Below are 16273 nucleotides of genomic sequence, written 5' to 3'. Positions count from 1 at the left end.
CCTTTACTCCACAGAAGAGTAGAAGATACAACTGACTGTATTTAGGAAACAATAAATCTGAAATGGGGGTAAGTGGAGAAGATATGATGTTTTTACAAAGAGTGGTACCAAAGTCAATGAAAAGGGAAAGGCGGGATGTGTGGATAAGACACACATTTCAGTTCATTTCTTGAACTGAAACCAATTAAAGAGAAAGTTATTACCATATACATGTTCCAAACTTTGGCTACGTAAACAGAGGCGAGATTTTTAACGGCAGTAAATTTGTCAATTGAATTTCTTATAGAGTGCGCACAACAATGTGGGTTAAAGTCAGATTGCCAGGAAGTGCTAGTACAGTTTGAACTGAACATCATTCAACCTCTCTCATCGCTAATGGTGTTTTCCAAGGAGGGCCAAGTGTTTACTCTGGAAATAGTAGAGCTCGCAATCATAACCACTTAGAAGAATTGAATGGCTGGCACCGAACACAAAAAAAAAGAGCAGCAGCAATTCAAATGCAATCTCTTATATTCCACAAAAGATGAATAATCCTTTGAAGCTTATATACTTGTTTTGCTTGATGTAGGATCAGTTGCTTTGATAAATGAGCAGCTGCCTGAATTTCCTTTGTCCAGCAGACCAGCGAGATGAAGGACCTCCATAACTCCTAGCTGGTTACAAATACACACAAACGTAACTTATAAGACAGGCGGCTATTGGAGCTACTTCAGACGAAGGCAGAAACTAAAGTTCAGCTAGCGCTATTCAACGCTAACTGCTACTGTCAGCACTTTTCACCAGAGACTGTCTCATTTTCTGAAGGGGGGAGATGAAAGTGGCCTTACAAGACACTTGAAATGTTGGAGAGCACAAGGAGGCTCCAGTGGGCACAGTGTGCATGAGATGGGAGGGGATATACAGCGATGGTTGCTCTGGCTACGTTCTGTGCTTTAACCATGTTTGACAGTAACACTTGTTTGTTGCTATCTGAAATAGAAGTGGGCCACAAGCGCGGATAGCATGCACAAACCTGCCATGACTGAATTTCTTCTCCTCTTTAATTGCACTAGATTAGCTCCAACATGTGTGACTGTTGACCTGGGTCAGCAAACAAAAATAATAAAAAACAGCAGAGTATATGAAAACAAAAAATCTCCAAAAACCACAGTCTGATCTGACAATGGCGTTAAAAAATGAGGAGAAAAATCACTTGTGCGCTGCTTATTCACAGATCTCTTTGAAACGGGTTGGCCTTAATAAAACATGCTATTGAAAATTATGCTGATGAAAGCTCCATCACTGGGCAAGTACTGAGAAGTGTCTAAAAAACTGGGCCATGAATAAAGCTAAAGAGCCAGACTCTTCTCAATCATTAAATCTGATTTTTTAGGAGTTCCACGGGAATTATTACGACTGCATCCACAAACACACAAAGACTTTTAACAACACATTAAAAAATAATGCATTATCTAATCTTATTTATGAATATAAATAAACACATTCAGACACATTATGCAAAATTTATTACATGAAAAGAAAGAAGGGCATAAAGAGGCAAGAAATTAATAAAGTGAACAATGAAGGAGTGAAGATAAAAAAACAGGAGAAATTAAGGTAGGACATGAGGACATAAGACAAGGAAATCAGGAAGAAAGGAGGTATGATGCAGTGAAAGAATGACAGGGTTACAAAGGAGGGATGATTCAATGAAAGGAGAGAATGATTGTACACTGAAGGACTACAATTTTTTTTCTTTTTCCTTTTGAGGTATTTTTAATCAATTTGCATTTACTATAGAGCAACAAATTAATATTATTATGTATGCTTCATTTTCATTTGGCTTCGAGGTTAATTTAGCTACAGAGACAATAGCTTAAAGCTGTAGCTATGGTAACACAGGGACTCTTACAGTCTCGTATTAGTTGGTTATCTGTAGTGTTATTTGCTCGGGTAGCTAGCCTGTGGTCCGCTGCTTGAAACAAATGCTACTCTTAGCTTCCAAACTACTTTTAATTATTTTAATTAGCTTAATGAGAGTGATGGATCACGCTCTAAATGTACAGCAGTGATCAAAAGCTAGTAGAAACTCACAGCCAGAGAAAACGTAAAATCCTCCATAAAAGCAAATTAACTTGTTTTTCTTTTTATATTGAGACTCACTTTACAAATTGCAGTCGAGTCACAAAACAAAACCCAACAAATCAATACACAGAGTAGAGAAAACCCCAACCGAAATGTTCTCCGCTTTCTAACATTTGGCTCAATCTGTAGCATTTGAGAGCCTGAGCAGATCCATGAGTAAATGTCTTATTCCCTCACAGTAACAGAACATCCTGAATTTGCAATACTACCTCAAAGAGTCTGCTCGTGTCAAGGTAGCTTGCAATTATTCAGCATGCCAACATATCAAATTAACTATCCTTCTAATAAGCACACATGAGATTAGACAGTCATGCATAAAAACTGTTTACACTGAATATTCATGGCAGAGCAAAATAAATGAAAATGTTTCCTTCTTGTGATATTCGTCACTCTGGCAGAGAAACTTCGGGGGAAGAAGATCTGGAGCAGAAGCCAACTGAGGTAGATGAGGAATTTGAAAACGATGTTAATGTAAACGAGCCAAAAAAGCGCAGCAGCAACATTAATATAAAACAGCTTCGGCACAGTTCGTCGAAAAAAGGACAAGAAGATTAGCAACAGCAAAAGAACACGATTCTCCTCACCCCTATTTCATTAGATAGGAGGCGAACATTTGCGCAGGTAGATGTTGCCCACATTCATCATACAGCGCCAGCATACCGCTAAGATAAGCCAGCAAAAAAAGCCACAAATCCCTCCATCACCATTTTGTCAATGAATGATTTCAGAGGAGGCAGCAGATACGGGAGACGTAAAGAGGTCTGTAACAAGAAGACGGAGGGAAAATGAGGTTTTGATTCAGAATTCAGGCTGGAAATCCATCAAGATTTGCTCAACAGATGCATCTGTCAAGCAGGTGGCGACGCACTAAGTGGCTGCAGCAGGCTGCAGGTATACGAGCGCAGATGCAAGTTCATTTGCGTGCATGTGCAAGAACCTGGATCAAATGTAAGCAGAAGATTCTTTTTCATCTGTAAAAGTGTTCTAGATGTCTAAAACACCTCTATATTTGAATAAGGTGTTTCAAAATCAAACCGTCAACATAAAGACTTTGTGTTTTTTAAAAGTGTACATCATACAGACGTCGTGTATCCAACGACGTACAATACGTCTTTAGATGCACCTTGATGCTGCTGGGTTATGGAGCGCCCTCGGCCAATTCTGGTACACAATCAATAATGTTAATTCTAACTGACCTAAAACAAAGATTTAGGTCTGATTTCACTTCGGAGAGTGACAAAAAATATATATGCATTCAGTGTATGTAAACTTCTGGTTTCAACTACATGTAAAACCTTAGAGCTGAGAGAAAGCTCCTACTTTTAAAAATGGTTTCCCCTGTTTTTATTTAAGAGAATGTTTGCTCAGTTCTTCTTATGGCCATTGTTAAAAAAACAAAACAACTTTAATAGAAAGAAAAATATGTTTACATCCACATCAGAGCCCTCTAGACAGCATAATAGATACCGGTCATAACTCGGCATGGTAAAAATCACAGTTATTTAAAGCATCATATGAAATACAAGCAACTAACGTTAAATTCAAGCATACATATATATTTTAAAGGATAGGGAAAATCATTAATAAAATAAGCATATTGCTTGTTACATAATTGAAGCTACAATAATAAAAATGTCTAACCTAACATTTGGAGGTTGCAGGCTACTAAACCATGGTCAGTGATGGAAAGTTTTCCACTAAAAAGCACATTGCGCAGTACAGTAAGCATTGTGCTAACTCTTAAACCCAAGGGCCGATGTACAGTAGATGCAAGAGTCACAAGGTCATATTCTGAATCTAGCTACCGCCAAACAGCACCAGCCATTTGTGTGAATCAAATTAAAAAAAAAATACTAGAAAAAATATTTCTGTAACCGTAGCGATCCACTGCAGCCTGCTGAGAGCTGAGGGTGGAAAAAAGCTCAAAGAAAGTTAACTTCCTTCAATATAATATTACCTTTGACCAAAAGGCACCTCACACATTAGGGTGAAAGTGGCTGAACAGTCTTCATTTGTATTCAGGCTCTGAAAGAGACGCTCGAAAACAAGAAGAAGTCTCTCGCTCTCTCTTTCTGTCTGAGACTTTGCTTTCAGACAGGCAAAGAGACATCCGAGGATTATGGGCTGTGCTGCATGCGGCCCAGCCAAAAATACAACAAATACGCTTCCAAACTGTTCAGCGACTAAAACCCTGCATCCACCAAGAACAGGGAAATATTTGGCTTTCAGAACTGCAGTCTGCGCCCTCCTCGGTCTGAAAACGGAGTGTTATGAGAAGAAAATGGGATGCTGGTGCCGCTGATGCAATGCAGCAGAACTTAAATTCTTCTCTCGTTTGTTGCTGGCAGCTAAATGTTGTAGTAACTAAAATATTGTGAGTTATATAAGCCAAATAGTGATTTGAGGAAGTCTACAGGTATGGAAAAAGAGCAAACATGTTTTCACAAAACAGAACATGATCGGATTATTTCTGTACAGCTATGAGTTAGACGTTTGTCTTGTGAAGTGCCTGGAAATGATAGCTAGTGTGAATTGCTTCTGTAATTACAAACTGACTGATTGAATTTCCCACTAAATTGGAAATGAAGCTGGTTGAAGGGCCGATGTGTAATTGACTTTAAAAAAACGAACAAACACCAAATGACCGGGTGTGGTTTTACTAAACCAAAGAACCAAGTCCTTTTGTCACATCATTCAACTTTACTCTAGCTCTGTGGTGTCCGAACGTTTTGCTCTGAGGGCCAAAAATTGTAAAATTGAGAGAACTCGCGGGCTACAAAACTAAAGCATCCAAGCCAGCTTTGACTAAAAGCTGCTGGATGTTTGTAGTTCTACTTACTACATAGTTAAAAGCAATGCAAAAACCAGGCGGATGAATAAGAAATCTGTGTTGTACCAAGAACTTCTTTGTCTTGTTTTAAGATTTTATTTTGTCTGTTGAGTTTTTAACTTGTCTGATGGTGGAAGCACACAGAATCACTCAAAAGGCCACAAACGGCCACATTTTGGACACCCCTGCTCTGGCTCATGTTTGATCCTCCTTCTGTTGCATTTGGAGCTCCTGCAGAGGATCACGGGAACGCTTTTTTTTAAACAACAGTTGGTGATTTCAAAAGCTCTTTACAGTGCAGAGCAGCATATGATCTATGAGCTTCACCTCCCCCACCTGTTTCTGTGTACTGCTGGTGAGCTGACGGAAAGAAGGCTGAAAGAAAGACAAATGACGCCATCTTGAAAATATTTCCTGCGTGTAGAAAATACAGAAATCCAGGTGTAGAAACTAACAGGGACACCAACTATTTTTTTTTTAAGCTTTGAAGCTGCTTATGTGTTAAACAGCTGACTAGCGGAGCACACACTACTTAACCAGCTAGTATTATTTTGTTAGTGATAGTGATAGAAAAGTCTGTCGCCTAACAAAGTGATAGGGGAGTGTTATGTAAAATCAACTTTTTGAGCTTGCTATCTATGTTACAATGTTTTTCCCTCATCAAAAACATATCTGGAGTGTTGCTTTGATTCTGTCATGGATGTTTGAATTAATATTTGTGTTGTATTGTCTTATCAGGGGTGTCAAACTCCAGTCCTCAAGGGCCGCTGTCCTGCAGTTTTTAGATATGCCACAGGTACAAAACACTGGAATGAAATGTCTTAATTACCTCCTTCTTGTGTAGATCAGTTCTCCAGAACCTTAATGACCTAATTATTCTATTCAGGTGGTCCAGCAGAGGCACATATAAAAGTTTCAGGGCAGCGGCCCGTCAGGACTGGAGTTTGACACCTGTGTCTTAAATGATCCAGGTTAAAGCTACATGACACTTTAAAATGTGATCAGAAATATCGCTGTTTGTTTCTGATGAATCCGGATCTCTGCTCTATTCTTGCAAAGTGTTGATACTTCCGTTGAACCGATCGATGTGAAAAGAAGAAAAAAACGGAAGTGGAAGAACGAGGTTCTTCTCTGCTCAGAAACTACTTCAACCTCTGACCTAAAAGGCTGGACACACTTGTTTCATTAACATCTGGGACCTGAAGCCCAAGCAGGAGGTGCTTGGTTCATCCCTACGTTCAGTATAACGTTTACTCTAAAAAAAAAAAAAAAAGAAAAACCCGGACAAATGTCTGTCCATCACATTAGGCTGATATCAAAACGATGCGAACTGAAACAATGTTCTCGTCGTGAGACGTTTTCTAGCCTGAGCAGTACTCAATCAGGGTAGGTAAGTGTGCTGATAACACAGCAATGTAACAGAAAAAAACATATTTTAAATATCTTTCCTCTGAGGAAAAGTTTGGGTCATATCATCTTGTAGACGGACCACTTCGGCTACATTCACACACACACACCCACTGGAAAGATTAAAAGCTTGAAGTGCGAGACGGGTGGATGTGGGTCATTGATTTTGGACGGACAGCGCTGGTTAGTTTGCCACTCTTGCAGCGTCCTGGCGGAGAGCGAATTACAAAATCTTCAGACTTTCTGATAACTCCCCGAAGGATTCACCCAGTGTGGCGCCGCCGAAATCAAAACCCTTCTTTCCATGAGCCATTAGCTGGGCGCGCATCACCCATCTGCCACACTGCAAACCTCCCTCCTAGACATGCCATTCAAGTTAAAAGGGAAATCAATGATCCATGTCGGACTCTGTTTGTTTAAAGTTTTGATAGAAAACTCAGGGCTCTGTCAGGTTTTTTTTAGAAACGGTAACAGAAAGCATCGATCTTTGACTTCTTGAAGACCAGAGAAATGTTTCTGTGCGATACAATTTAACCACCTTAACCGCTTTATGGTTAAGAGAGAGTTTAAAAGAAATAAAAAAACGGAGAATATTGTTTGGTGAGCCTAAAGGAAGAGATGAATCCCATTCATCTCTGCGTCTTCATGCTTGGCTAGTTCACTGTGGTGTGTGCACAAGAAGCCAGAAGCTGACGGCAGGACGCCGGCACCGACCATAAATCTGCTTTGAGTTGCTCTGAGTCGGCTCAGATACCCCCAAACAGACGCATCTCATGCATGGAGAAAAGCCTCATGTCCTCCACAGGGTGAAGTCGGTAAACGGAGCTTCAACCAGGGCTGGCTTCATGCCCCGTCTTCCCCCCCGGGAGTCCGGGTCTGCCATTCTCGCTTCGTTTGTTGGCCCAACTGATCCTAACTGAAAAGGTTATCAATCTCTCGCTTTCTCACCCCCCGTCTTCTCTGATGCATCTTTGAGCGACCCAACACGGCCCAAGAGGAAACGTTCACAGACGCAGTGCGAGCGTGAGGAAGTGAAGCATCTGTGGATGCTCATTTGCACGCTTTATTAGCAAGCCAGCTGTAGTCACGGGTTGCAGAAGTGCAAGGAAGTTGCAGAGGCACGCCAGGCGAACCAAGGCGCATTATTGGACAAGGTAACTGACACTGAAAACATTTACTCTAACACATGTTTTTTCCCCACAGCTTGGCAGGGAATTGTCAACAATTCCTTATTTTAAGCAGTTCCGACTCCAATTAAGACCTGATGCTGAGCTGTTCAACAAGTCTCATGCTTTTTTTTTTCTTTTTTTTTTTGGAGATTAACATGTCTTACAAGCAAAGGTTTGAGCTCAAAGCGGCTGAGCTCAGAATGCAGTAACAATAAAGTTCAACAATGCAAAACAATAATAATCCCAGACAATTCAGACTCAATTCAAGCAACAATTCCTTACAGAGCTTTTGAACTTTTGTTTTTTACAAATAAAATCTAAAAAGTGCATTGTATTTTTGCATTCAGTACAACCCACTGCCTTAAGAAGTCGCATCATTACAGTAATAAATAGAGTCCACCTTAGTGTAAATTAATCTCAGTATGTGTGTCGGTTACTGGTGTGAAATTGTGGAATGAATTGAATGATGATTTCAAATTTGGTCCTTTCTTGGTGAGCTTTAAAAGAGCCTTAAAATGTAAAATGATAAATCTTACTTTGTTATGTAGATATATACAGTATATACTATATATATATATATATATATATATATATATATATATATATATATATATATATACTGTATATATGCTGTATGTATTGTGAAGATATATTGATAGGCTGCTAAGTATATAAATAGGGTAGGCAAGTATAAGCTTTGGCTTCAGCCTATTTCGTTTTTAGTAAATTATGGGTTTGTTTATTGTTATTTTTTGTTTCCTGTGTTTAATGTTGACAATTTACCAAAATAAAGTGAGCTGATTGATTGATTGAATATATATCCAGTTGATCTATGAAAGGCTGAAGTGTTTCTTAGAACATTAGTGGAGAAACAGGAACATGGAAACCAAAGGAACAGATTGGGGATAAAGACGTGGTGAAGCTTAAAGCAGATTTAGGTTGCAGAACAATATCCTGACATTCAACAAATCAATCATTGTCGGGCAATCATGCAAATATAGAAGGCTGGCCAAGGATAGCATCCTTCAGTAAAGCACCCAATAGACCTCGCATGCCTGTGGAGGAGCTGCAGACACTCGTCGATCAGACAACCATTGTTTGTGTGTCCCATAAATTTGAACTGTATGGAGCAGTGGCAAGACGAAAGCCAAGGGGAAACAATGCAGGTGTTTTCACAGATACAATTACAATGAGGAGCAAAGTTGCCACATTTGTTACATTTTCAGCTGGTGTGGTTCACTTTCACACTGCACTTTGTCAAACGACTCAAACTCTTTAAAAAAATCTGTTCCCTTCCTCGCCTGTGGAGGCGCTGTATCAAGAACCACTGAAGGAAATGACATAAAAGCCTCTGGAGAAGACACTGGGCAAAACTTTAGTGGTTGTAGGATTTCTCATTCATCTTTGGCAATAGACCATGGGCCATTTCTCCCGCTCATGAATTTGTTTTGGTTATATTTACCCAGAATGCCTTGCACTGTAGTCTACCTCCTACTTTTGGAGTGGTGCCGGTCTGTTTGCATATATGCCTTTGAACCACACCAGAGTTCACTGCAGCTGACGAACCAGAGTTTTCTGTTTTGGTCTGGATCAGAGTTTCAGTATGCATTCACACCTCCCCAAATAAACCGGACTTTGAAGGCAAATGAGCTGAAGTTCAATTAAAGCGGACTAAACTGGGCTGGTTTATACACACTTGCAGTTTGGCATGAGCCATGTTGGGAACAAAACAAATCAATGGAAAAAAGTGCCAGATGAGACTAAAGTAGATTTTTTTCGGGTCTATAACCACAATTCTTTGTGTGGTAGAATAGGAACACTGCACATAAATTTGAACACAATATCTTCATCCTGAAACACTACCGTGTCAAAATGGACCAGTCAAAGGCCAGATGTAGATCCAACAGAGAATCTGTGGGAACATCTGAAAATCGCTGTTCAAAGACGATCTCCATCTGCCCATGTCTCGCTTGGCTTGTATTAAGCTGTCTGCTCTCTAGTAACTCATCTGTCTTGAGCTTTCTCTCTCTCTCTGTTTCATCCCTGCAGCAATATAAGCTGTCAGGAAAATATATATAATCCTTATGGTATTCAGTTTATCTTTTTCTGCATCACAACCAGAACCACTGAAGTCAGAACCCCAGGAATCCTGTGCGGAAATCATAGTGGCACCTCGCTGGCTGAAAACCAATCTGGATACGGTTCCAAAAAAGTGGTTTCTGTATTTAGAAACTAACGCTGAATAAAATCTAAGGGCAGGAACATACGCTGTTTGTGTCAGAAGCAAAGTAGAAAAGGGAAAGTAAAGAAGCGGAGAAGAACGCAGTGTGTGGGTGCATACAAATGGATGCTAAACCCTCTTTGTTTGTGCAAGTGCAACGCATTGTTGCAGACTTGTAGAACAAGTAGAATTTCAGCTCCTTCCGCACACAGCTCTGTCCAAGTGTATGAAGGCAACAAACGGCAAATAATAACAGCAAGAAGACAAATAGTAATCATAAAATACGCATGCAAAGCGTGAGAAACTCAATGCGAGAGGTTGTGCAACAAATTAGGGCGGATGAAGCGCTGCGATGAAAAGCAGAGCGGGCACAGTCGCTAAGGTCAAAACACCCTGGCTCATGCATAGAAATAAACAGCACAAAAGATGCGATTAGACCTGATAAAACTTCAGACCTTATTAAACACAGCCATCTGCACGTCGGGTAGCAAAAAGAACGATAAACAGCACTACTGTATTCTGCAGTGCAGTTTCGTCTTTGATATTAATAAGCCGGGATTGGTATTAAATAAATAAAGAGCGGGTTTATCTCTCAGTAAATACGGGAGGCTACAATTAGAAAAAACATATATATACATATATATATATATATATATATATATATATATATATATATACCAGGTCACAAGGAAATAAACAGCCACCTATTTAAAAAAATAATTTAAAAAAGTAGATTTTTTTCCAGATGATTTTTGTCAAGACCTGATCTCACCACCATGAACTATTTTCAATATTTTGTACATTTTATTGACTAAAGAGTACAATTTTGATCTAAATTAAACCTGTGGTTTTGAAGAAATCCATGAATCTATTGGTTTTGAAGAAAAATTACCAAATGATAGGGAAGCAGAAGTTTCCAAATGGAGCACAACAGCTTTCTGCTAAAAACAACCAATAACAAGTACTTCAGTCATGATAACACATGAATGTTCGTTTTTTTTCTAAGGACGGACCGGGAGCAATTTGAAGTGTTTTCATGCTTTTATCTGGGAAAACGAGGTGGTACCACTAAAAAGATTGAGCAATCTCTAAGTAGAATGTGTTGTTGGGATTAAATAGTTCTGTGTTTTCCTCTTTCTCTTTTAGCTACTTGGATGCTCGTATATATACATATATATATACGTATATACACTCTTTAGGGCATAGCTTGGATAGAGGCCAACAAAAGGAATTAGAAATTGTTGTTAGGGGCCATTTGCCCCTTAAGGAAAACATAGTGAGGAACCAGCGCAGCATTTCGGTCTTAATAAATGGAACTGATGAATTCATCTCACTGACTCTTTCTGAACCTTATACATTACGAACCAAATTAGCGAGACGATATTATTCTCCAACAGTGTTCAGAGACATGGCCAAGTTAAGGAAGGCTAAAACTCGACACCCGCCGCTGAACAAGGCAAATAAGTTGAATTGTCAAAACTGGGCCAGGAAATATCTGAAGACAAACCGTTTTATAGGTTTTATGAACCGATGAGATAAGAGTGACTTACATGACACCTATTAAGGTAAAAGTCTGCGTCTTTCTAGAAGAGCTTAATTTTTAATTAAGACAATCCTCCGCCACAAGCAACAAAGTACTCCATTTCATGGCTGAAGGTCTTAAACATGAAATAATAATGACAGGCCACGTTTCTCATCTGACCTAAACCCTGTTGAGAACTTGTGAGAGATTTTTACAGAGAAGGAAAACAGTTCTGCTCTCTTAACAGTGTGTGGTTGTCACACAGGCTGTCAACACATCCAGGAACTAACAGACTCCATGAATGGAGGGACTTTGCTTAGTACAGTGGTGCCCAAAGTGGGTCCTGGAGGGCCGGCATCCTGCATGTTTTAGTTCTCTCTCTGGTTTAACGCACCTGGATCCAATGATGGCTCGTTAGAAGGCCTAAGAAGAACAATGTCCTGCTGAAGAGGTTGTAGTTCAGGGAGAGAACTAAAAGAAGCAGGATGAAGGCCCCCGACTTTGGGCACCACTGGCTTAGTAAATAAGGATTGCCGTTATTGGTCACTGAATTTGTTAGAAATGATTAATTGTACATTTTGAGTCATTATAACCACTTGAATAAATAAAAATCAACAAAAGAAATTTATATTTTTCATTTAAATTTGCACATCGTAATTGCTTCATCATAACTGTGCACACCCAGATATTCTTTAATAAAGTCCCATGTACTTTCTTAAATATTCACTTCTGAGGTTTTTTGATATTTTTTATTGGTTCAGAGGACTCCAGCTGTTCAGTTCAATAAGAATCTTTAAAAATAAAACTTTGCCTCATAATTGTGCGCGCAGTGTACCGTTTTGGAATAATCTACTCACTGAGTCTTTTTGCCGCCTCTTGCGCCTCAGACGCTGTGTCGGCCACGTAGAAGCGTTGGACCGCCACGCCGCTGTCCTGCATCAGCTTCTTGCTCTGGTACTCCTGTAGGTTCAGCCATCTCCTGGGCGTCAGCCAGCTGCACTGGAAGGACGAACAAGACAGCGGGAGAATAAGTTCGCTTCGTGGGAAAACGGCTAACATGAGACACAAATATTTTCCAGGACTTAAAGCACGACTAGCGATAAGATTCCCAACTGTTGGGTTGTTTCTCGTTATGCACCACCAAACCGCGTTCTGCACCTCAATTACAGCTAAGGAGTCGTTTGCTGCACCAGTAGACATTGGCCCCGTCAGCTCCAGCTGTTGCTGCTATTAAAAAGAAATTGGCTTTGTAATAGGAAGGAGAAACATGGGCTGCTTTAGAGATAAAATCCCCCTGCACCAGCTCACAGTGCTAAGCGCACAGGCAAGTGGGCAAGCAGCCACATGTGCATGCACGCAAATGCGACCAGAGAGGAAAAAAAAAAAACTTTAGGGAATCGTTAGGAAGGGAGAAGTTCGTTAAATTAAAAGCAAAACAAGGATTTTAATATAAACTAGGCTTTCGTGTGTAAATGATGCTTCAGGTGTTTGTGTTTTCTTACCAATCAAACATCAAACTAACATCAGATGTGGAATATATCCAATATAATTGACTCAGTCTGATCTGTGTTGTGTCAGATTTGCTTATTTTTAACTTTATTATCCTTTAAATAATAAATCTAAATAAAAAAACATTTAGCACAAAACAGAAGATTATGATGTGTTGCTCCACAAGGTTTTACAGTCAATACCAATATATACTTTCTGAAATAAATAAGAGAAAATAAAGACTGCTCTAACACATCACAGCCACAGTGGTGGCAGCATCATGCTTTGGGGTTGAATGGACTTATGAGATGTTCTAAATACCAGTCAACTTTGGTCCAAATCAGGAGAAACGGAAGGTAAAGGCAGATTTTGTTTTTCTGTTGTGGCGATGACACCAGTAATACTGTACTAACTAGGAATACCAACACATGTCTTATTTGATATCATTATCAAATAAGACAATAATAAGTGATTTAGTGTAAACTCAAAAACCCACAACCAATGTCTAACACAGTGGTGGCAGCATCATGGTATGGGGCTACTTTTGATCAGTACTATGATCAGTTCCAGCTATTAAGTAATTGTAGCCCCCAAGAGAGAGAAAACTGAAAATGTAAAATGAATGGTGGCAATATCATGGCATAGGGTTGTTGTTTTTTTACCCAGTAACAACTGGATTCACTGGCAGCACAAAAGCATAATTCAAAGCAGAAGAGAGAATATTAATATTGAATTTCAGAGCCAAAAGTATGTTACAGTATTACTGTTTCAATTCAATTCAAAAATATTTGTTATGTTGTTATGTTATACAACTTTAATTAAAGACAAGGAGGATCTCCTGTAGTGGCCTGAATCACAGCGGTTCTGAAGAAGCCTCTGATTGAAGACACTCTACAGTTTTTAAATGGCATTGAACATGAAGAGGATGCTCAGGGTTGTCCATAATTTGTTTTACATTGTCAAAATATAGTCAACTCAATGCTATGCTATACACACAGAGAACCATTAAAAGCAAAGTTAAATAAGGCAGAATATTTAATATAAAATCTTCTTAAAATTCAGCACAAACATGACCAAAATAAAATCTTATTTCTGCCTGTAACACAATGACTTGAATATATTCTGTCAAAAAAAACCTTTGCCACGAATTACAAATTTTTTCAGAAAAAAAGCAAAGCTGTGTTATCATGCATATCTTAATCCATGTTAAAATATTCACACAAAGCTAGACTAGGTTAAAATGTTTGTCTGAGTAAATTTGAAATGTACGTGCAAGAAAACAAATTGCTGCCGGAAACGTCTTCACTGTGAACTAAAACCAGAAGACGAATTGAGCGGAAACGAAGGCAAAGGAGCTGCTAAATAAAAACTGAAAGACTCCTCATAAATTAGAGACCCAACAAAGTCAATGCTAAGGAGTTTGTGCCCATATTAGTAAGACAGTTTTATTGGTTTTATTATTTTTTTAGAATAAAATATGACGAAAATAAAAATTGCTTTGTAACAGCAGCATTCATAAGGATCCAGGATAAGAACACAAGGAAGGGAAAACTGGAGTTTGCCAGAATTTGTCATCTATTGACATAAAGTAAGGATACAAGTATTGCCAATAAACATATGATTAATTTAATCATTTATTCTGAATCATGCATTGCACAGCCATATAGGATTAACCAAACCCACAACACTACACATACAGACAGGAAACAAGATAGTTTGCCCCAGATGTGTGTTTCTAAAGCCCCATTCGACTGCAATAAATGGCAACATTAGAAGTCAGGACCAGAAAGGCATTGATGGCCAAAGAGTGTGTGAAAGAGAAAAAGTGTAAAATTTATGCTCCTAAATAGCACCAGGGCTCACACTTTCACAGTGACGTGTATTGGAACAATAATGTACCGTGTGACCAGCTCCTGACCCCACAGTTCCTAAAGCAGAAGGACAAACCTTGAAAGCGTGAAACAAAAATCTATAAAAGACAGCTCTATGTTGTTCTTTCTTTTTTTTTTTTTTACCAACACTATAACATATCCAGGACATTCAAAAGGCGCCTCCAAATGAAGCATTGTTGCATATTGCTGAAAGACAAACATGCCAACAGTAAAGCACACTGGTGGTAGCATCATGCTTTGGGATTTCTTTACGTTGACTTAACTTGGGCTTCTTGTTCAAGTGAAAGGAATTACAAAAGTTTCCAAACGTAATTAAAGAAAGAAACCGTCTTCACAGCTGGGACTTCTTAGCACTAAAATGACCCCATCCATACATCCAAATTACAATAAACGCATTGATTTCAACAGACTTCTTTTAGCATTTCGGAGTATCACCGCTAGTGCCGAATTTGAAGATTGCTTAGGCATTCTGTGCTCATTTGGAAGCACAAAATTGAAAATGTCACAGTCCAAACGTCCAGCACAGAGGGGAGATTTGCAGCCTAGAGTGGCTGGAGAGAGGAACTTGAGGTTGAGAGAGGAGAGGTGGATCGCTCCCGTTCACTGCTGGGTCTGTGGCATGCTAACAGCACGAAATTCTAAGAAAAGTCCAGAGTAGAGAACTCTACATTTTTCTGAGACAAATATGTGGTTTATGCTAGTTTGCAAGCTGAACATCTTGTTTATTACGTCTAATTTGCATCTTGCTTTTTTTTTCTTTTAAGACATTTCAAGAGTCCACTTAAGATTTTCTATGACAATTAGATGGAAACATTAGACTCAAAACATAAAAGGTCAATGCATACTAAATTTGTTCTTACTCCTCAGGCTGCAGGGACAGAATGGCCATTTCGTTCATGTAGTCTTGGTTTGGGAAATCATGCTTGTTCTTGGCTCATTTCTGGGCAGAACCTTTTTTCTTGTGTGATGTCTGATGAAAAACCTTCTATTTCTGAAAAATGAAGCGGGTCTGCTGAAGTTAGAAAGACGTATAAAGATTTTCGAGGAGTTCTTTATGTTCCTGCTAGAAAGAACTTTATTCTAGCAGCCTTGGATAAAAGAACAAATTTCTCTATTTTTGCAGATTGTGCACTGGTCTTAAGCCAGTGCACACTCACTTGATGGACATAATAGATCTTTTTAGTTTTTCACTAGTACATATGTGTCAAAAATGGTGAATGTTTCAGAAGGACTTGACAGACATTTTAATACAGTTTTATATCTATTGTAACACAGTTTTGGTCCACTCTGCATAGACTTAATGGAGAGAAGAAAATATGCTATGTAAACACAGAACGCACCATAAAATTTTATATCTATTATTTAAGCAAATATTTAGCATGGTGGAGCTACTCTGTATGGGTGCGGGCTTCTAGAGCAGTCACACTCCGTTCAACAGGCTGTGTCTTACTGGCAGCAAAATGTATATTCATGAAACTTGGAATATATTAGCCAACCTTTATTGCATTTTGAAAGATCCTTTTTGTTATTAGCATTACACACAAACAAAGATTATGATGCGATACAACACACAATGCTAGAAAACTGTTTTGAAATGATCAAATAGTTAGCTATTAGTGC

General features: G+C 39.0%; 1 protein-coding gene across 1 annotated transcript in view; it reads right to left on the bottom strand.

Moving 5' to 3' along the window:
* Nucleotides 1–16273, bottom strand: part of suclg2 (succinate-CoA ligase GDP-forming beta subunit) — a 67772-nt gene that overhangs the window by 28721 nt on the left and 22778 nt on the right. Inside the window, exon 2 of the mRNA XM_023324616.1 lies at nucleotides 12131–12272. Within this exon, the coding sequence (XP_023180384.1) occupies nucleotides 12131–12272 (142 nt within the window). The remainder of the gene's footprint in view (nucleotides 1–12130; nucleotides 12273–16273) is intronic.

Source organism: Xiphophorus maculatus, chromosome 20 (genome assembly GCF_002775205.1).
Source record: "Xiphophorus maculatus strain JP 163 A chromosome 20, X_maculatus-5.0-male, whole genome shotgun sequence".
NCBI lineage: Eukaryota > Metazoa > Chordata > Actinopteri > Cyprinodontiformes > Poeciliidae > Xiphophorus > Xiphophorus maculatus.
The sequence above is the reverse complement of the archived record's forward strand: the minus strand, read 5'-3'. Positions and strand labels throughout refer to the sequence as shown.